Source organism: Capra hircus, chromosome 8 (assembly GCF_001704415.2).
Source record: "Capra hircus breed San Clemente chromosome 8, ASM170441v1, whole genome shotgun sequence".
NCBI lineage: Eukaryota > Metazoa > Chordata > Mammalia > Artiodactyla > Bovidae > Capra > Capra hircus.
In genome coordinates, this window is record NC_030815.1 from 80,465,699 (window position 1) to 80,488,271 (window position 22,573).

At 45.5% G+C, this 22,573-nt stretch overlaps 1 protein-coding gene across 6 annotated transcripts in view; it reads left to right on the plus strand.

Annotated features, from left to right (window-relative positions):
• DAPK1 (death associated protein kinase 1) overlaps positions 616-22,573 on the plus strand; it is a 206,536-nt gene continuing 184,578 nt past the window's right edge. For 2 of the 6 annotated variants that reach the window (XM_018052461.1, XM_018052465.1), the window contains exons 1-2: positions 684-951; positions 1,805-1,973. In XM_018052461.1, the coding sequence (XP_017907950.1) occupies positions 1,912-1,973 (62 nt within the window). In that variant the 5' untranslated portion in view covers positions 684-951; positions 1,805-1,911. The other 4 variants (XM_018052462.1, XM_018052463.1, XM_018052464.1 and 1 more) reach the window with 4 other exon arrangements.

Sequence of the window (22,573 nt, forward strand, 5' to 3'; positions counted from 1 at the left end):
TCTAATTCTGGACTAACCACATTTCAGCTCATCAATAACCAATTCGTATTGGACTGCACACATAAGCCTTTCGTTTCTGCTGTTACATTGGGCCTCTGATACCCTAAACTTTATTCTTTGGTTTCATATCTTTTCACAGTCCAGATCTCAGCTCAAAACACCAGTCCCCTAGAGAAACTCCTCATTCCAGTCCCGTAGAGAAACTCCTAATGAGGTCTACTCCTTTCTTGTCATTATTTATCGTGTTATCCGTCAGTATTGTCTCCACAGAACCCATCCTTTCTAAAATTATCTCATTTATTTGTTTATATACTTGTTGTCTAGTTTCTCTGCCAAAATGTAAGTTTCAGAAGGGCAGCGATTTTTAAAAACTTATGATCTGTTGTGATTTTCCGGTGCCAAGCACCGTGCCTGGCCCACGCTGGGGGCTCAAAACACCTTTGCAGGAGGAAGGAATCGCATTCCTCTGGATCCTAGCGCAAGAGGGCAGCGTAGCCGCTTGTCACAGGTGGGGCACCCACGTTGCGCGAGACCGCTCTCTGCGCGGGTGTAGGGTGAGTGGGTTGGTGTGGGGGTGTGCGCGGTAGAGCGCGCCAGCGAGCCCAAAGAGCCGAGCGGGGAGGAGCAGCCAGCGCAGCGCAGCAGCTGCAGCGCCGGCCCGGCCGGGCAGCTCGGAGGTGGGTGGGCCGTGTCGCCAGCCCGCCCGCGGGGTCCCCATTGGCCGCCTGTCGGCAGCCCTCCGCCCGGAAGGCGGCGAGGAGCCGCGGGGCTGCTCCGGAGCCGGAGCGGGAGAGCCAGGCCGAGCCGACGCCGGGCGGACGCGCGGGATCCGCGCCCCCACTCTCAGCCTCCTTGCACTCCCGCCGCCGCCCAGCTCGTCTCGGGCGCTGGCGCCTACCCTCGGCCTCCGACAGCGCCCGGGAAGGACCCGGGCAGCTCCCGGGCGCCCGGGTGAGTGGCCGCGCGCGACTCTCCGCTCCTCCCGAGCCCCGCAGCCTGCTTTGGCTTTCGCGGCCGCGGCACGACGAGGTTTGCCCGGGCAGCGCCCAAGACAACAGGGAAGGCCGAGGCAGGGTAAACTTGGCTGAGGGGAGAAGTGGGATCGCCACCAGGAGGTTCCCCCAGCCCCGCGGGCCGGATGGGAACAGGTGGCGCGGGCCGGGCGCTTTGTGTTCGGGGCGCGAAGACTGGAAGCCGGCGGCCGCGCCTCCCTCGGCCGCTCCCTTCCCTCCCTTGCTCCCCCGGGCGGCCGCTCGCCGGGTCGGCTGGGTAACCGAGCGGGAGTCGCCAGGAATGTGCCTCTGGGGACAGCTTGGCTCGAGGGAAGAGAGAAGGTGGCCGTGGCGTCCGGGGAACTGCGGGCGCCGAGAGGTGGCGCGGGGGCTGCACGGCTGCTGCTGGCAGGAGAGGGATGCTACCAGCCAGGCGCTTTCCGCCCGGGCGAGGGCTTCATTCTTCCGCGGCGCCCCTGGAGGTGGGGAGCTGGGTGGGCGTGTGTGCATAGAAAGAGGAGGCGGGGAGGCCAGCGACTTCCGGAGCGGGTGCTGATCGGTGCTCCGCGCTTTGCTTTCGGAGACTCAGACCTTGGGGTGCGGCGGTGTCGGGCCACACGAGTGCGCCAGCGATGCTGGGCTGGGGGCATCCCTATGCTGGGGTTTAACAAAGAGTGCTCCTCTCCACCCGGCGGGGTGGGGCAGCTCCGGAGAGGTGGTCTTCAGCGAGCTAGAATTAGCCCAGGGGAAGGGTACTTCCTTTTGGGGTTGTCATTTTATTATTATATTGCCTTTTTTTTTTTTTTTTAAAGGATTGCTGAGTGATGCATGAGGGGCCCACGGAGGCGCAGGAGTGGTGGTGATGGTTTGGGAAGCGGAGCTGAAGTGCGCTGGGCTTGGTGACGCGTGACAGTTTATCATGACCGTGTTCAGGCAGGAAAACGTGGATGATTACTACGACACCGGCGAGGAACTTGGCAGGTACGGGGCAGGTGGGGTGGGGTGCCGAAAGCTCAAGTTTCTGGATGGTGGGAATGCATAGTATTGCGGGTAGCGGGTGGTAAACAAATGGAGTTTGAATTCAGATGTCTCCCTCGCCCTTCTAAGAGACGTGCAAATTATAGTGAAAAGAGTTACTAACCTAGCAAGGACTAGGGCCCAGAAATAAACTGCCTCATCCAAGGGGTTGGGGGTGAAGAGGCAATTTCAGTGTTAGATTATGATGCAGTGTATTGATGGAGGACCCTGGACAAGAACAGATTTAATTGTCTTCAGTAACTCTTGTCAGCTTTTGCCCTTCTGAGACAATGAGGCAAAAGCTGATGCATAGTTGGAACTGGAGTTAGCTGCTTATGTGTGATTCAGAGAGAGAGAACAAACCAATTAGTAGGCTTTTAAAAGCTTAATACTTTCCCTCTTTATGAATTTTTGGAGTAACATGCATGCACAAGTATTGGTAGGTCACACATGAAGACTTACCAGATGTTGATGTTGGGTTTAGATTTTGAAACTTCCTTGAACCAGCAGTTTAATTACCCAGTTGGTGTCAGCGGTTGCTTGCTTTGCTTTCTTTCAAGATGTTAAATTTTTAACAAATCCCTGATGGCGAGGCTAATATGGCTATCTGGATTCAAAGCATACTTCCATTGCTGCAGGAGCTGTGATTCTGAAAGTGGAGCCTTTCAGTTCCAGGTGAACAAAGAACCGTTTCTTTGGGGACATGGAAGGGCCGGATGGGTCTCCTCTTGACTGGGGATTTGACGAAGTGGGTTGTGCTCTGGTCTGACTTCAGCAGAAAACCCAAGTTTCACACCTTAATTTAAATTCAGCATAAGGAATTTGACTGTGGTTTATTTGTATTGTGAGTCAAGTAGACAGAAGAATCTTTAAACAAACAAAAAAGTATGTCTTTATTTAATATGTGTATCAAAATATGTGTTTTTCCATATACATCTGTTGTCTGATTCAGTGCTTCCTTTTTCCCCATGAAAAGGAAATTAAAAAACACCCACAGCCTAGATTCCCTTATGAGAACTGAAGTTGAGTTTAAAATATTTTTCAAGTTCAAGTAATAGTTCAGGCTAAAAGCAATGTTTTTCAAGTTATTATATAAAATATTTCTGTATACATTTAGTATGAACTAAGAACATCACTGGGAGCTTGTGCTTAGGGGAAGTTTATTGTATACTGGAGATGTACTGAATGAGTAAGAAGGAAAGTTCTCAAAAATCACATTTCGTGGATATGTTTAAGATTAAGGTTTAAGAGTATGTGGTTGAAATACTTGGTTTAACTAGAATTAAGTCACTTTATTCCTGTGGCTTTTAGCAAGATGAGTGGTACATGGAGTTCTCCTTTGGGAACAGGGGAGAAAGGTGAAAAACTATATTTAAATTCTGTTTGTGTAGTGTGGCCTGATTATATAAATTCTCTCATAAAGAGAGATGATTAAAAGTAGGTGAGGTGACTGCTTTATAGATTAAATATGCTGACCTTATTTTCATGAAGATCTTTTGATAGAATTATGTGATGAGAAGGAAAAACAAAAAATGAGGACTCCCTGTGGCTGATGGGGGAGTTTGTGATCCTTTATTTCGTGGGTGTGATGACAGGCCCTCTGCCTCTGCTATGGGAAGTGGTTTGCTCATTTGTCACTAGCAGTTGGCTTTGATTCTGGCTCGTTCTACATTTCTGTGTATAATTTTCTCCCCACTGTGCAAGACTAAATGACAAATTGTTTATTGAGAATTTTAATTTGTGTGACCTATGAATTTCAAAGAAGTACTCTGAAAAACTGGGAGTTGGGGATTTTGAAAAAAAAGTATACGTGTCCATCTGTCTAATAGGTCTTTTGTTTTTGTCTAAAAATGGGGTAAATAGTTGGATTTTTTTTTTTTTTTGAAGTTTTTTTCAAGTCCTGTGAATTTTATGTCTGCTGGGAAATTGCCACTTCCTGAAAACAAACGCAGGCATAAGATGAACATTTGGGAAAGATGCAGCTTTGTGTTTCACTGCGAGGAGATTAGGAGTGGAGGCAAGAGCTTAGTGTTGCAAAAGGGAAATGGGCAGATATTTAACACAAAAGCAAGGTTGTTCTAAGGGTGAGTTACAAATAGGCCAACATCTAGGATTTAAGACTTCACCCATCTATCTTTAGCAGTGATCTAAATAATAGCTACTCACCTTATAAAGGGCTTCCCTGGTGGCTTAGACGATAAAGCATCTGCCCACAGTGTGGGAGACCCGGGTTCAATCCCTGGATAGGGAAGATCCCCTAGAGAAGGAAATGGCAACCCACTCTAGTACTCTTGCCTGGAAAATCCCATGGAGGGAGGAGCCTGATACGCTATAGTCCATGGGGTCACAAAGAGTCGGACACGACTGAGCGACTTCACTTCTTCTTCACCTTATAAATGAGCTGAGAAAAGTCCATATCTAGAGGAGGAAAGATGGGTTTTTTAACAAGTAGAATATAGCATTATGATTATTACTATTGTCACTTTACTTTTATGAAAACAAAAGTTTGTATGTACAAGGGCGAGAGTGTGTGTGTCTCTGTCTGTGTGTATTAGTGTGTATACTGCCAGGACTACCATAAAAACTCTTTGTCAGCTCTAAAAAGCTTTATGAAGTATTATGATCATCTGCAGTAGTGACAGAGCAGACAGACCACTGGACGGATAGTCTGATCCAAAATTGGCTCTATGGCTCAGTAGCTTTATAACTTTGAATAGGTCACTTATCCTCCCTGACCTTCAGGATCTTCATCTATTAAATTAGAGGCCTAGTGCTTATTTCATGACTGTTGTGAGTATCAAGTAATCTAAGACATGTAAAAATATTTTATCAGCGGTCAGGAGTTAAACAAACAAAGATATCATCGGCAGAACTTGGTTGAGATGTGAGTATTTCAGGCACGCTAATAACTTGGTTTGCAATCCGATATTCTTTTCAGTGTCTGTTTACCAATTTGGGGAAGGGCCTGTGGGTAAAGGGCCATGAGGAAGACCCATTGCTGACGGCCCTCAGCCTCTCTACTCTGATTTTCTGAATAATGCAGCTCTGGTCTTGAAGTCAAGTGGAGACAAGTGCCTGCTGTGAAAAGGACTTCATCATTAGAGTATTGTTTGGTGACCTCTGTTGACTCCAGGAGGTCCTTTGGGTCTCAGCCTCTAACCCAGGAGGTGGAATGAAGAACTGCTTCCATCCATGTGTAGTGGTTTCTGGGAGGAGTTCTTACAAATGTGGATTTCTGCATGTGCTGTTACACTGGGTCATTTTAATGCCCCAGGTGCCTTAGCATCTCTTATCAGCGGGCGCTTGGGGCAGCTGAAGTCTGGCTTGTCCCACCATCAGGCTCCAGTTTCACCCCTGGCTTTGGTTCAGCCTAATCTGTGAGCCTTCCGGGCACCTCTCTGAACACTACCTTCCTAAGGACTGGCCTTGTTTCTCTTCCAGTCTGACCTTATGTGATCTTAAGACCTTGGTCCTACCTCCTGAATACATCTCTCCACAATGATCTCTCCCTTTCAGAAGCCAAATGGCTTGTCTGAAGCACTCCACTGATCGTGACCACAGACTGCCCAGTCCATACTCCATCTTTGCTTTGTGTTATTAATGTTCTTGTATTACTCCATGTAGCCGACTTGAAAGTTCCTTTAGAGTGTGTTCTGGTCTCTCTTCTCCCCAAGGTGTACAATGTGCTTTATAATTCCGGGCAAAAATTTGATTGATGCCTGAATAAGTTAATGCAGGCCTGCAGGTACAATATTGAGACCAGAATGGGGATTTGAGATGCAAATGATGATGTGGATGCCGACACAGATGGAGAGGCAGTGTTTAGCATGGGACAGCCTGGTACACCGGAAAGTGGGAAGATACCTACCTTTGCAGGATGTTGTGAGAATTGGAGGCAGTGGCTGTAAACATTGGATACATAGTCACTGCCCTAGATATTATTTTTAATAACCTCTTTTCCTCATTACAGCATTTACCACAGTGCATACTCATTACTTGTTTGATTGCTTTCCCCACAACGTGTCACAAGGTTGTGGCCTTGGACTTTCTCATCACTTTTTATCTCTTATGCCTAATTAGATGTGTGATACTGGGTGCTCAATAAATGCTTGCTGATTGAATGAATGAATGGATTAATATTCATAAAGCATCATGAACACCCCATATATGTTTACATGTATATGACCCTCAATAAGTGATGACTGGTGGGGATAAACAGGATATTAAAGACTGCAGCTCATCAAAATAAGAGCTGCTTTTGCTTTTGCATTCTCTGGCTGAACAGCAATGTGCACAGCAGCCAAAATTTCTAAGCATAAGATGAGTTTTAAACAAAACACAGGGAGCCTTACATATTCTACATTTGTTTGGATGGTCACTGGAAGATAATAATTCAAAGTTAAAACATTCTCATTTTGGCATAAAATCCATGAGCATTTTAATCAACATAAGGAGCTGTACTGATAATAAACCTGACAGTCTGAGTACATCTTTCAGTTGATTTACTGTGAACTGCAGAAATCAGTCTTAAGAATACTGGCAGTCTCATGGGGATGGAGGTGAGGGTGGAAGGAGAGACCTCCAAGCATGTTTTCTCCTTGGAAGTGGGGCTCAAAGGCTCGTGGGGTTGACTAGTGAGATCATCCTGTAGGACCTCGCTGATTGTGAGTTTTCTCTTTTCATTTCTGCCTTCTTGTCCCCTCAGATGTTTGCTCTGATGGGAAAGGCAGCCAAGCTTTAAGAGAGATAAAGTTCAAATATACCTATTAGAGATAACAGTCAGGGATTTAAAAATTCTGTGCATTTCAGGGAGATCTAATAATAGTCTTCTAGAATGTGAAGGGAGGGTGTGGTGACAGTGCTGAGTGGCATTTGGGCTGAATGCTTGCTTGCCAGCACTGAGAATGCGGAATGTGCCTCTGGACCTCCTGGGAACACAGAAATTCAGCTCACTGGAACCTAGTGGGGCATACCCCAGGAATGTAGGGTATGGAGGTGCTTATTGATGGAGAAGCCAGGGAACATTGAAACAGCTTTCTTGGCCCCTCTGTACTCTTTACTCTAAGCTTGTGTCTCACCCAGCTGCTTAGGAACCTAAAAGCCCCATAGCATTGGCTCACTCCGTAAAGCCATGAAAAACACCATAAGCTTACAGAGATGGATGCTCAGATTAATTTCAGTAATTGCAAACACGGTATTATGTCAGAAGAGGTGCCATTGTCAGACATATCCTCTGGTCTCCCAGCAAATCTGTAACCTCTGAAGTGCAGAGTGCATTTCCTTGAGGCATTAGTGTGAGTGTGTGTGTGTGTGCATTGAGGAGAGGGGTGGAGGGGAGAGGCTTCAGAGATGCTGTGGTAGGGGGATGAGAGGTGAACCTCAAGGTCAAGATTGTGTTGTCTGACTTCTGGGACACCCTGCCGGGGAATGTGTTATGAACTTTCACCTTTAATTCTAGTCAGTTGCTTTGTGTACCTAACCCAACCTAATCTTGTATTTCATATGCATGAAATAAAACATGAATTTAGTGTAAAAGCTTATTTCTGATCAGGAGACAAAGAAAGCTACCTACCGATAGAGGGGAGGGGAGGAGCTTTTGTTGGTGAAGGGCAGCCCAAGACCCTTGGACAATTAGACCTTAGAAGAAGCTGAGCAGTCAGTGAGTCCTTTCTTCTTGTTTCATTTCATCAGACTGTAGGCCCAGTAGCTTTCTTGAGGTAGCTGGTTGGTAGGTAGCAAGAGATGGACCTGGACTCCTGAGCAGGACTGTTTTCATTATATTCTTCATACTACTTAGGATTTGGCAATTATCTTTTTTTTGGAAGCCAGGAAACGTTGATATTTAAGAGAAGTGGTTTAGGTAGCCATCTAATGCCCATCTGTCTTAATACCTGCTTGGAAAGGGTGGTCAGGAGTAACCAGTAACCATTTCATGGTGGGTTTTCATTTTCACCCATGCAGAGGTTGACCCTTGGCATTCAGAACACTCATGGGCACTTGACAACACATACGACATTCTTGCCTTTTCCAAATGGCTTGTGCCCCATGGTTATGAATGGCGCTAGAACCTGCTGTAGTTCTACCCAAGTCTCAAAGTTAATAATTTAGCTTTTTAGAAAGTTCACAGAACACTTTCATTATTATTTAACCTTTGAGTCTTGGAATATGTGAGCGTTGTGGCTCTACCTAATAGGCCACCCTATAAGTGACAGCTTCTCATTTCATTAACCATCACTAGTCTGTCTGGTTTAAGGTTGGGGTATGATTGTTTAAATCTTTATGTGGCAAGTGACACCTGATTGTTTTGTTTTGGTTTGTTGTGATTAGTTATCACAACAGAATGCATCATCCCTCAGTACTGAAGAGATTATATGGTAATATAATTTTTTATAATCAATACAATTATTACTTTGTTAATATTTAGATGAATTCCTTTAAATATACAGTTAGGAGAGAGTAGAGGAAAAAGTGATTGATCTTTGGTTTTTCTACATCATCTAATCAAAATAACTGTCTAACTAGTACATCTTTCTTAGGTAAAACAGAAAGTGCCATATCCCCGTTCTAGGTTTAATATTCCGTTCAGTTCAGTTCAGTTGCTCATCGTGTCTGACTCTTTGCAACCCCATGGGCTGCAGCACGCCAGGCTTCCCTGTCCATCACCAACTCCCAGAGCTTGCCCAAACCCATAACCTACTTGGTCTCATTTTCAATCCTAGTTCAAAACAAAACAAAACCAGTCATGTGCTGGTAACTAATCTCTTGTGATAGCTGACAGGTGTGATCCTTCGTGACTCTTATTTATCATTCCTGTCTTTTGGAGGTGACGTTAAGCACTCGTGTGGCTTACAGACCACAGTGTGATCATTTAAGTATAATGTTGCTTACCTCTGAGAAATGACCCTGAATCTTTCCCTTATGTCCTACCTGTCGACATTTCAACTGTGACCTTGAGAAATTGTATTCAGTAATATAATGTTATGTTCAGAGACATCAGGAGGGGAAGGAGGTGGGGAGAAAGTTGGTTTTTTCCCCCTTTAAAAACACCTTCAACTTTGGATGAAGAACATAATGTTTGAACAAATGAATGCTGTGAACTGCTGATCACTGGTGTTTGAAAAGTTTACGTGGATGGTCCTGATATTCATAAGCCTGATGGTTTTCAGCTGGAAAATTTGGCTCTGTGTGTGGACTTTTGCAGGACACATTTTCAGTCAAAACTGTTTTGATTATTCCCACTCAGATATCATGTGATGAGTGGGACTGGTTTTTAAATATCTCAGGACAGTTGATATAGTAAATTTTCACTTATAAGTAATGAGCTAATTTCCATTTTTCCATCACTCATTGTTATCTAGCTTCAGAACCATGCGCCCTTCCCAGGATTTTTGAGACCTTACTTCAGTCCACCATGTTACCTCCCAGTGTAGAATTTTCCATAGGAGAGGTAATCAGTACCTTTTTTGGTCCCAACATGAAGAGGGTCAAATTTCCCTCGGAACTGCCTATCTGTGTGTCTGCCTAGCAACTCATACTGCTGTCTTAGACTAGGCTATATGTATGGGAGGGTAGATAAGACTCAGCTCAGGTGATGGGACAGATTTGTGTCAGGGATACGTAGGCACATGGAAGGAGTGGCTTGGGGGAGAAGAGATCAGTAGATGTGCTGATTCTGCTCTGATGTTTCCACGCCACTTTGAGAAGTTTTTCTAAATTGTTTTGCCTCCTTTAAAGCTATTTTTTTTTTTTTTCCATCTGTGGTTTATGGGTAAGCAGCAGAAATATGTGTCTCTGAAAGAGTGTTGAAAAGCTGCAACCTTTTGAGTCTAATATATAATAGACTGCTTCCCTTTAAAAAAACAAAGCTATTGGCCCTGTAGGTGTATGGATACTGTAAAGAATAGACTTTTCACAGCTAACTGCTGAAGCTGTAAATGCTGAGTTGCACCTGATACCCAGAGGAACTGTTCTTAGAGATTTGGTAAGTCAAAAAAAATTAGTAGGTTATTTGTTATCTTAAAAATACTATGTTACTGCTACATAAATCAGTTAACTGAAACCAGAGCCTGCCAGGGTTTCTGCTATATACCTTAGATGTGGATATAGAAATTGTCTTTCTAAGTGTTGTTTTTGCCACTCGATGTTGAGAATCAGCACGTGAACTGCCGTTCATAGTGCCAGAAATTTCCACCAAAATGTCCTCAGGAGCTCCCCTTTCTTTGGATAACAATAGGTTTATTTCCTTCCCTTTCCTTGGCCAGCTTACACCTCTTTTCAGACCATAATTGCAGTGGCACCATGTGCTCGGGACAAGGCCTGCCTGACCTAAGGCAGCTCTGCTCTTGTTTTCCTCCTGATGTCTCTTTTCCCACATCGTACCATCAGAGTGGAGTCCTCACGTGTCATCCCATTTGGTGAAAAATCTAATGAAAGAGTGCTCAAGACCCTGTTCTAGGCGCTTCTTTGCCATGTAATTCACACTGCCTTTGGAGTAGAGGGAAGCTAGTTGCAGTGACCCTTTTAGTTCTGCAAAGTTTGGACACCTGTCAGATGTGCCTCCTCACCAGCTTCAGGCAGCTGATTCAATTGTTTGGCAGAGAAAGTGAATTTGAACAAGTGGAATATTTTCCAGGATGAAGCTTTATCATCTCGCTTTCCTCCCCACCCCTCCCCTGACACAGAGAGATAGGAGAGCTTGGCACATGCAGTTGGCGACAGACACAGTAAGCCTAGCTGTGGTATAGAAACGTCAGGTCCCTTGGTTTTGCTAAATATGGTTGGGGCACTGAATGAATATATCCCGTTTTATGAATGGTACCAGTTAAGATGGACCGTCCTTGTAGGGCTTATCTTCAGAAGCAACATTCTTTGAGGCATATAATTGAAAAAAAAGTTTTTTTGTTTTTTTTTTAAATTTTGCACCCACTGGACAAAATCAGATGGAGACACAGTGGAGCAGGATCCAGAGTCCTGCTGGGTCCATACTCCCAACATTCTTGAGTCTCCAGTGCTCCTTCCTCAAGGCCCAGTGTGCCCTTTAATTTCATCTAGAACCCAGGCGCCCATAGGGAGGGGCTCACAGTCATTGCACAGCCTGCCTTTTGCGCGCAGCCCTGCGGAGGCTGGGTCCTGACTGGCAGATGAGTGCAGCTAGCCTGCCCGGAGGAGGATGCAGGCCCGTGAAGGCCAGTGCCCTCGCCCACCGACCCTGAGCCACCTCCATCTGGCCCATGCTGGGCAGGCAATAAAAACATACTTTTTAAAATTAAAAAAAAAGATATTACCTGCATTAGAGAGAAGTTTTAACCTGGAGAACCAAAAAGCAAATGCAAAGTGAGCTGGCCAGTGGTGGCCTGCAGCCTTCTGTGGACCCTGTTCAGGCTTGTCCTGCCGGTTCTCTTTCTTATCTTCTGTATCCTTAATTTGTGGTAAATAACTAGGCATTTGGTATTTTTTTTTTGTACTTGGCTTGTCCCTGTGATTCTTGGCTCTCCCTATGAATTGGGCGTTTCACAAATTGACTTTTTGTGACTTAACATTGGTTGGGATTCAGCTATCTGCACAGGAGGCCTTGTTTATCTGCCTCGAAAGTGTTAGTCTCTCAGTCATGTCCAACCCTTTGCGATCCCACGGACTGTAGCACACCAGGTTCCTCTGTCCATGGAATTCTCCAGGCAAGAATACTGCAGTCGGGATCTTCCCAACCCAGGAATTGAACCTGGGTCTCTCGCATTGCAGCAGATACTGTCTGAGCCACCGGGGAAGCTATGAACGTACATATTCAGAAATGATAATATAGATCAGAGCTTTTGACCCACATCCCTGACTCAACAAAGCACTTGCTTTGGGGAAGGCAATTGACGTCTATGAGACTCAGTTTTCTCATCTGTAAAACTGGTATAATAATCATACCTGCCTCAGAAGGTTGTAAAGATATACGTGATGTGTGTAAGGCGCTTGACCCAGTAGCAGGAACATAGAAAGTGCTGAAGAAGGGGTGGCTGTTTACTGAGACAGAATAGGAGAGACTGAACGTGCTTCTGGGTCTCAGGGGCCTGCCTTTTCCTGTTAGTTCCTCATCTCCCCACCCAGGTTCTGGCCTGGCCGCCTAGGGGCGGGATCCTGCACCCAGTGAGCAAATTCTGAGAAGTGAGTAACCCACTTCTCCTCAATACCATCCTCCCGCCTTCTCTTCTTCTCTGTCTTTGGCTCAGCCCCCAGGGTGGGCTCACTCTGCCGAGCTTGATGTTGTTTGTGTGCTGCATCTTGGCTGTCTGTTTCAGCTGGCTCAGACCCAGGACTCAGTTTATGTGCTGGGCTCCCTCGCTGGTCTGCCCTGTGGTGTGGTCAGTGATTCTCAGAACTCCTGAGAAACAAGTTATCCAGAAATTTAGCCATGTATTTGAGAGTGGGCTGCTAGAGATGGGGCTTATGGGATGCCATTGCCAAAGTGCACCCAGAGTCTCTGGGAAGAGGGAGGGAGGAGCTCATATCAAGATGGGAAGACATGCTTTCGGGGAAGCCAGAACAGCTAAAAGCTGCACAACAATGGAGGGAGGGCTGCTCAGAAGTGCTCAGGGGGGATGGTCATCCTGGCATTATTAAGAACCTGAGGTATGCCTGCACACAAATTCATGTTTTAATGGGGTGTACTGTAGCTTCCTGAAAAGTCAATTTCAATTTTCTAGCTGCTTTTTAAATGAAAAAAACAGTCTTAAGCAGCTGAATAAGAGACTAGGAATTTGATCCGATGAACAAATCATTGATTTTTATTACAGATCTTTATGGGGGAAGGAGTCTGAATGAGTGTGTGAGTTCCATTCCAAGATGAGCTTGCTGCAGAAGGCAAGACGTACAGCAGGTCTGAGCCTCCGCTCAGTTCTGACACGTACTGATTTAAGATGTGAAAATGAGTGTTTGGCCAAGCTGGAGTCTCCTGTGCCAAGAAAAGCCTATTAGATTGGTGGCTGAAAGGCTGAATTGTTAGGATTTACTTAATGGTGAGGCTCTGCCAGCTGCTGGGAGTGAATGCCCACTTAGGCGTTTGAGTGCATCCTTGTTCCCTGGACTTGGGGCCCATTTGTTCAAGGAATATGGCGGCCTCACAAAAGGCCACTCTAAAAGGATGCTTCCTTATTCTTTGGGCCCCTTGTGTAGAGATATCTGTAGTTTGTAACAGTAACATTGGTTGCTCACAAATCTGTAAAGAAGAATGCCTGGAAATTGGGCTTATAAGGTGAGTTCAGGTGAAATATCAGGGAGTGACGATGTTAACTATAAACAGGCAACATAAATGGCCTGTTAAACAAAAGCTGTCGCGTGAACTGTGATATCCGCCCATCATGTATTCATTCATCCAGGGCTGATTGATGTCTGAATGGTAGGGCACTGGCTAGGGTAGTGGGCAGAACCTTTTATCTCAACGAGTTCCAAGTGGGGCAGACGGACTTTACATAACCAATGATAAGAGAAAACCTAAATAAGAAGTGAGAGAAACCAAGTAGGAAAAACTGTTTCTGAAGTTCCAGCAAAGAGAGGCCATTCTGACTTTGAGGGTTCATTTGTTTATTCACTCATTCATTCAGATTTTCTGGGGACTAAAAACATAAGCAGGTAGGTGCCCGAGTGGATGTGTGTGTGTGTGTCTACTTGTTTATTCCCTGAAACAAATTGGAACTCAGACATGAAGGAAGAGACTAGGAGACTAAGATTTACTGGGAACCCATTCTAGACCAGTGACTGAAGGTAAGTTTTGTAACCCACACTTTACAGATGAGAAAACTGAGGTACAGAAAGACATTGGCCTTGGATAATGTGTTTAAAATAGTGGAAGCCACCATTGGACACCCCAGATTGCTAAGCGATGACTGGAAATTGGGTGACGGGCTTACTTTGTGGCCTATTCCTCTGCCACTGTCATGGAAGGGGGAAGTTCAAAGAACTTTAAAACATTCAGAGCAATGCCTGGCATATGACATGTTCAGTACATGTTTCCTTCCTTTAAACCGGAAGTTTTCAACCTCAGTACTAGTGACATTTTGGTCGAGATGATTCTTTGTGGTTGTGGGAAGCCAGCATCCCTGGCTTCTGCCCTCTGGATGCTAGTAATATTTCACCCTACCCCCACCCCAGCCCACTGAGAACCAGTGGGCTACAGGATCAAGACAGGGAAGTGTTAACAAATGGACCTAGGGGTTGGAACAGGTGGTAGGCAAGGAAGATCCTGCACCCAGTCAGCAAAGAAACTGCCTCTGAAAGAAGGTATTGGCCTTAGGTGTCCAGAGCTGGGGAACGAAGAGAGCAGGCTACTGATGGTGTGAGCCAGAATTCTGGGGCAGAATTCTGTTGTTGTGGTCTGGTCTTTATGTTGTCCCTGTGGTGGGCAGATCTGTTATGTTCCAGTAGTATGGGGTAGCACACAGACAGTGAGTAAGACCTGGAGAGACTCCATGGTGTTGCTCACCCAGGGTGACAGCCACCCATGGCCCACATGGAAGTTTCTGCCTTGCCCCTCCCTGCTGAGCAGGCTGCTCTGTGTCACGGCTCACCCGGGTCCCCATCATGGCCTGCTCTTTCTTGGTACACTCTGCTCTCTCCCAAGGGTGGCCTTCTGCTACTGTCTCCATGACTGTTTTTAACCTGAATAGCTATGTGGTTTTCTTTTAAATACTGATTTCTGATTTTTAGTCAGAGCTAGAGAAAAGTGTGTTAGTTGCTCAGTCATATCCAACTCTTTGTGACCCATGGACTGTAGCCCACCATGGTCCTCTGTCCGTGGAATTCTCCAGCCAAGAATACTGGATTGGCTATTCTCCAGGGGATCTTCTCAACTCCTTGCTTTTTAATCGCTTTACATTCTCTTAAGCCTACAGTGCGGTTCCAGCCTCTCCAGCAGGCTGGATGGCATAGCATGCGGTGGGACTGTGGGGAACACACAGAGCTTAGTTATTGCCTCCCATATCCCCTCCTTCTGGCAGGGGGCTTTTGAAGGTGAAAGGTTGGGTCTTGGGATGTGGCAGGAGGTGTGAAGAATGCTTTCTTCCCTCTCCCAGCTCGCTGGGGGAAGGGGCACTTACGTGGAGTTTACCCGAGGAAGCTTGTCAGTGGTGGAGGATGTGAAAGGATCCAGGCTGATTGGGAGGGCATGGTGGGGAAGGGAAATGGGTCAGTCAGGGGGCTGGCAGGATGTGAGTCCACTCTTGATGGTCACAGTGAAGAATGGCCAAGTACCCCCTGTCTGGGAAGATGATACATCACCTAGGGCTGAGCTGGAGCCACCCAGGAACCCAGGACGGCCTTCAGCACATGCCACTCGGGGAAGAACACCACCCCAATCTCTCCATCCTCCTTCCTGCTAGTGCTTCCTGTTAACCCCCTGCAGGGAGCCAGGGTGGGGCAGGATGTAGGGCAGCCTCTGGCTGAGCAGAGAAGAGCGAAGAACAGATTGGGGAGGGGGCTGGCTGTGTGGATGGATGGAGGAGAGGGACGTCCACTAATGACGGCTGTGAAATAGCACTGGGCTTGTCGTGGAAACTGCTCCCCTCTGTTGGTGCAGGTGCTCAGAATCTGTACTGTCAGCATGCAGGACCCGCCTCTCTACTCTGAATACTGGGTCTCCATTCCGTTTGTCCCAGGAAGTCACTGTTGACCGTGCCCTTGCAAAGTGTTCCTTCCTCTTGCAAATGCTTGGATATTTCCTCTTTGGCACAGTCATCCAGCATTTAGACCCTCCATGTTGCATCGCTGGCTGTCCCTGTGTGTGTTCAGTTCAGTCGCTCCGTCATGTCCGACTCTGTGACCCCCATGGACTGTAGCACGCCAGGCCTCCCTGTCCATCACCAACTCCTGGAGCCTACTCAAACTCATGCCCATTGAGGCAGTGATGCCATCCAACCATCTCATTCTCTGTTGTCCCCTTCTCCTCCCACCTTCAATCTTTCCCAGCATCAGGGTCTTTTCAAATGAGTCAGTTCTTCACATCAGGTGGCCAAGGTATTGGAGTTTCAGCTTCAACATCAGTCCTTCCAATGAATATTCAGGACTGATCTCCTTTAGGACGGACAGGTTGGATCTCCTTGCAGTCCAAAGGACTCTCAAGAGTCTTCTCCAACACCACAGTTCAAAAGCATCAATTCTTCGGCGCTCAGCTTTCTTTATAGTCCAACTCTCATATCCATACATGACTACTGGAAAAACCATAGCTTTGACCAAACAGACCTTTGTTGACAAAGTAATGTCTCTGCTTTTTTAATATGCTGTCTAGGTTGGTCATAACTTTTCTTCCAAGGAGCAAGCGTCTTTTAATTTCATGGCTGCAGTCACCATCTGCAGTGATTTTGGAGCCCCCCAAAAATAAGTTCTGTTACTATTTTCACTGTTTCCTCATCTATTTGTCATGAAGTGATGGGACTGGATGCCATGATCTTAGTTTTCTGAATGTTGAGCTTTAAGCCAACTTTTTCACTCTCCTCTTTCACTTTCATCAAGAGGCTCTCTTCTGTGTGTATCTTCCCTGTATTGTAAGCCACTTAAGTTGTCATAGTTCTTTTGTTCCCAGCATCTTGTGCAGAGAAAGTACTCCAGAAGTACCTGTTGTTTGGTGATCAGTTCCCTTCATTGGCCATAATCAACAGAATTCTGAAATGCCTGACTGTACCGTACCTCCTATGAATTTTAAAGGGGGCTAAGTCGTCACTGAAAACTTCCTTAAGAAGCATAGTATGTTTTCATCCTTGGAATAGCCCTGCCCAAGGATAGCATCAGCCCCTTGGAATAACCCTTGGAATAGCATCAGCCCCTTAAAGGTACAGAGTGGGTCCCAATGTCAGTAGCTCGCTGGAGAGTAGGGTATGGACAGAATGGCTATGTCCTTTCCATCATGGCATCCTGATAATTTCCTCCAAATCTGGCGGCACTTTTTTTTTTTTTTAATCGTGTAACCTATTCTCATTGTCTTTTTTTTTTTTTTTTTTAAAGCATGGTGGAGCCTGGTGGGAGTAAGCTGTGGTTGACCCCACATCAGTTGCTGAAGGGAAAGCAGGTATCAGAGCTGATAGGCATCAGACACTGATGTGCCGTCATAGCTTGTGTGGCTCTCAGAGAAAGCAGCCCACGTGTGTGCTGAGTCTGTGAATGGAGCCTCTACAGCACAACTGTTTGCCCTAGAATAGTTGCAATTTAAAAGTGAAAACCCATGGGACTTGATGTTAAAGCTCTCTGCAATTGGTGTTCTCCCTGATGTCAGTCCCGTCAAGTTTGCTATTTTTTTACGATGCTGGAAAACTGGGACTTCAAAAAGGAAAAAGGAGGTCTGGATATGGAATTGACTTCTTCCCCACCAAATTTTAATTGATTCTAGTGCAAGTAGAAAGGTGTATCATGTTCTGAAAAGATAAGGTTTAATTATGGTTTATAATTAGTTCTCTAGGAAGCGCTTGGAGTTGTACCCAGAGAGGAGAAACAGAGGGCTCCGGTGGAATCGTGTAAACGGATTGATGAGAAAATGGGTTTCTGCTGTGGAGGATTTGGGCATGTTGCCAGCCTTATGACAAGATGTCAATTAGCCTTCTCACTCAGGGAACAAGAGAGGGTACTGCCAGCATGGGGACCCCTGCTCTGGAGGACAGGGACACCTGGAACCAGAGCAGTTTCCAGGGCAGAGAAGCTTTTGTTTCTCAGGTAGCACTTCTTCCTGTGATAAAAAAGAGGCTACAGGCAAGAAGACAGCTGCTCGAAAGCCAAAGACAAGGGGACAGTTGTGGGGAGTATATATTTAAAAATCAGCCACTGAGAGATGGGAAAAATTAGGATGTTGGAAACAATTAGGGTTCAACTTTATGACTTAGAGTTTCCTTTTTGACCCTTGAAGGTAGGTGGAAAGTGTTTTTTTTGTTTCTTTTCCAGATTGGGAAACTAGAGTTTAGAGAAGATAGGCTCAAGGTAGCATAGGTCAGTTCACAGTGAATTGAAATATGTGTATGTGTATATATAACTTACATACATGTAAATATACATATATATAATATACATATGGATACATATAATGAATATGGATATTTTGTATTATTTGTCAATTGTTATCTATCCTTTACATCAGTAAGATTTACAATAAATGTAAAAATCCATATCCATTATTATATCCATAATATCCATATATCCATATTCATTATTATAAATTTCATATAGCCAGTATATAGCCAGAATGCATTTGTTAATTTTTGACAAACCTATGCTTGATGATGTTTTGACAAATGCCAGTTCTTGTCCATCTGCTAATTCTTTTCCTGATAAATTGATTGCCCCTGAATCTGACATGTGATCTACTGTTAGACTATTTCTCACCCTTGTACAAATTATATTCAGTAAAAGAACCCCTTTCACCTTCAGCACTGCTGATTATGGTAGTGCTGTGTTTTCAGCCTTTGATGTCATTGCTGGGATTGGTATACATTGCTGGATTCTGCATTCTTTAACAATGGCTGTGTTTAACCAGCAGTTCACAAAATTCCTACAAAATGAGCAGTGGGCTCTTGTGAGTAGCACTGGTCATCTAGAGCACTTCCCAGTTCCATCGTTAAGGTCTGAAAAGGCAAGTGCTTGCCTGTCTTACTCACTGTTGAGCCCAGTCCCAAGGATGGTGCCAAATGTGTGCTTGGAGGACATGTTGTTCACAGGGATGAATGAGATTTCAGAGCTGGAACCTGGAGCCAGTTTGTGGGACTCCATGAGGACAAGGTCCTTGGTGGGCAGTGAGGAAGCTCTGGAAAGAAGAGACAGCAGAGACTGTCTCCACCTTCAGAGCTGGCCGACAGAGCCCTGCCTTCTAGGGGGATGTTAGCACTCGAGCAGGGACACAAGGAAGAGGAGAGAGGACAGCATTTCCTTCTGTGTCCCTTTCTTCCCGCTTTATCAGGCCTGACAATTCTCTGCCCCGTCTTTGACGTGGCCTTCTTGTGTATCAGTGTGGAGACTTCCTTAGTCATCAGTCCTCAATGTGGGTAAGCAGTGATGGGAACAAGAGAGAGATCACATCGTCTGAAATGGAACAGGTCATACCTGTCGCATGACACAGATGTCAGAGAGGACGCGCAGGGCAAATTGTGTCCCTCCTTCCATCTTCCAGCCACCAGCTCCTCAGCTACTTGTGGATCCTTCCAGGTGGAGCCGGTGCATATTTCAATTGAAAAACTTTTTACATATTTTCATGTGTTTACTAAGATGAGATCATGTTATATGCATTGTTCTACACTTGGTTTTTTTCACCTGACAACATATTTTGAAAATCAGCCCATTATTGCACAAAGAGAAATGACTCTATTCTATGGGTTTACTGTAATTTATTTAACTCTCTCCCTATCTATGAACTTTTAGAGTTTGTTTCCAGTTTTTTATTACAAATAATTCTGTAATGAAAACTTTTACATAAAAGGTTGAAATTATCTGTAGGATAAATTCCAAGAAGTGAAATAGCTGGGTCAGAGGGGAGCATTTGTTATTCTGATAGATATCCTCCAGGCTGCTCTTTATAGAAAATAAGCCAGTTTACCGCCCAGTACTGGCTTCCCTTGTGGCTCAGCTGGTAAAGAATCAGCCTGCAATGCAGGAGACCTGGGTTCGATCCCTGGGTTGGGAAGAGCCCCTGTAGAAGGGAAACGATACCCATTCCAATATTCTTCCCTGGAGAATCCCATGGACAGAGGAGCCTGGTGGGCTACAGTCCATGGGGTCCCTGAGTTGGACATGACTGAGCTACTAAGCACAGCATAGTGCCACCCAGTACAATTGAGAGAGCCACTTTCTCCCCACTTTTCTGGAACTTTTGGGTACTTGCTACTTTGATAGGTGTGGTTTCATTATTATTTTTTTTTTTTTGGCTCCACCACGTGGCTTGCAGTATCTTAGTTCCCCAACCAGGGATTGAACCCGGGCCACTGCAGTGAAAGTGCCAAGTCCTAACCACTGGTCCGCCAGGGGATTCTGTCATTACTTTTTGAATATGAATGAGTATAAGCATCTCTTCATGTGTTTAAGAACTATTTGTCTTTGTTGTGAACTTTCAGTTCATACTATTTGTTCATTTTTCAATAGCATTGTAGACCTCTATTAATTTGTAGGAACTCTTTATATATTGAAAACTGCTTTATGTCTGTTGCACGATTTCCACATCTTTTCTCTAGGTTCTCCTTTGTCTTTTGACTTTGTTTCTGGTCTCTTTCCCATATATGTATGTTTTTCTGTATTGTGTCAAATATACATGAAATAAAACAGCATTTTTAAGTGTACAGTTTAGTGGTATTGAGAACATTCACACTGGTTATACACCACAATCTAGCTCCAGAACATTTTCACCATTCTATTTTTTTAAAGTAGTTGAATTTATCAACAGTTTTTCATCTTTTTAGATATTATATCACATTTAGCAAGTCTCTGCTCACTTTGAGTTTATTAAAATTATTTTCTATCATTTCTTCTCATACTTTTTATGGTTTGGTTTATTACTTGTTTATTTTATTTATTTCTCATTTTTGGCTGTGCTGGCTCTTCGCTGCTTTACAGAGGCTTTCTCTAGTTGCGGTGAGCAGGGTCTGCTCTCTAGTTGTAGTGCATGGACTTCTGATGGCGGTGTCTTCTTTTATTGTGGAGCACAGGCTCTAGGCGCATGGGGTTTAGTATCTGCAGCACAAGGACTCAGTAGTTGTGGCCTCTGGGCCCTAGGGTGTGTGGGCTTCAGTAATGCACTACTTGGGCTCGGTAGTCATAGCTCCTGGGCTCTAGAGCTTGGACCCAGTAGTGCGATGCACGAGCTTAGTTGTGCTGTGACAAGTGGGATCTTCTCAGACTTTTGATCCCTGGATCAAACCCACGTCCTCTGCATTGGCAGGTGGATTCTTAACCACTGTGCCACCAGGGAAGTCTTATTACTTACGTTTAAATTCTGTGACCCATTTGGAATTCCTTTGGGTATAAAGTGTGAACTGTCGCTCCAAGTGTACTTATTCCTGATAGTGAGCTCCTTGATTGCCATTTGGTCATCAAACATGGTTTGAGGACTAGCTGGATGCCCCTAGCTATAGGGGAGCAGCAGAAGAAGCCATTTTGAGCAGTCCCTGTGAGTTGGGGCGGGGGAGGCTTCAGAAATGAAGCCTGACCTAGACTGATGAAGTCTCATTCTAGGAAATATGAGCTCCTAGGTATTTACATTTGCTATCCTTAAAAAAAATCACAGGCATGCTGGTCAGTACTTTGAATTTGCTGAAAGAGTCTCCCTGATGACAGGTAGGTAGGTTACGTGCGGCACACAGGACAGAACTGCCTCTTAGGTAAGGCTGTCCTGCACAGCGCGCAGTTTGTGTCCTGCCAGAGGCTCTGCAGCAGGCTAGGGGCAGTGAGGTCAGGGCTGAAGTCCAACTGATGCTCAGCGGCATCTTCCTGGAGGAGGGGGCACCTGTTTCTAATTCTCCTGAAGGCACCAAGTAGGCACGAGGTGCCATAATGGAAGAGCTCAGTTTCCTGGTCTCCAGACCCACTGGCAAGTACCCTTCTGGATCTGTCCTCCCAGGCTCCTTGAGCAGAGGGTCAAGGAGTGCCCTTCATGTTCCAGGTGGGCTGGGCTGTGGGACATTGGTCTCCTCACCCTCAGGGTAGCTGGGCAACAGAGTCCTGAGGCTGGTTATCTCAGGCTGCAGGCAGCACATATATGCTTTCTGCATGGTCCATGAGGGGGAGAAAAGCTGGAAAGCACAGACCTGGCCTCTTGAACTTGTGTCTTTCTCAGAAGCCTGCAGGTGGAGCTGGGGTGGGTTCCTTGCCAGAACCACCTCCCCGTAGTATTCCAGAGGACACCAGCCATGCACGTTCACATCTGACCGTTTGAATGGTGTGCCCTGCAGTCTCCCCAGGGTCCCATCTTATCCCATGGAAATCTGTGGGTGGCCCATGGAAGCAACTGGGCTAGAAGGATATGTCTTTTCTGTGAATGAGGGTGAGTTCTAGGACTTTCTCTATCTCTGTTTTTCACTGCGTGCCGCTCAAAAATGTGTTGAATAAATGAATGACACAATATGAACTTTGGAAAAAACCCCTGTGGTATTTCTTCTGACAAAGCAGCCACATCCAGATTGGGGGCTTCTGGTCCATGTCCAGAAAACATGTGTTTTCCTTGCATCCCTTCCCCCATGAGCTCTCCAAGGACTGGTCTGGGATGTATCTCCTTTGCCTATGCTCCTCCCCCTATGCTTGGCATGTACTGAATGCTTGAATGTTTGAGGAACTTAATTACCTGCCCCCGTTGCTCCTACCACGGGTGAGAAGTCAGTTGTTCTGAAGGGCACGGCCAGTCAGTTGAGCCACCAAAGTACAGAGAGATGTAAGTTTGTTTTTAAATATTAAAATGGAACCTAGAAACAGCAAATATTTAAGTTCTTTATTGGGTTTTGCACTTTTTCCTGGTTAGTACTAGATTTTTTTGTTGGCCTTGTTTTTTTCAGACATAGTTGGTGTGTAGTAATATTGTACTTTATATTGTACAATGTTATGAGTTTTAACAAATTCATATTGTAGCCTCT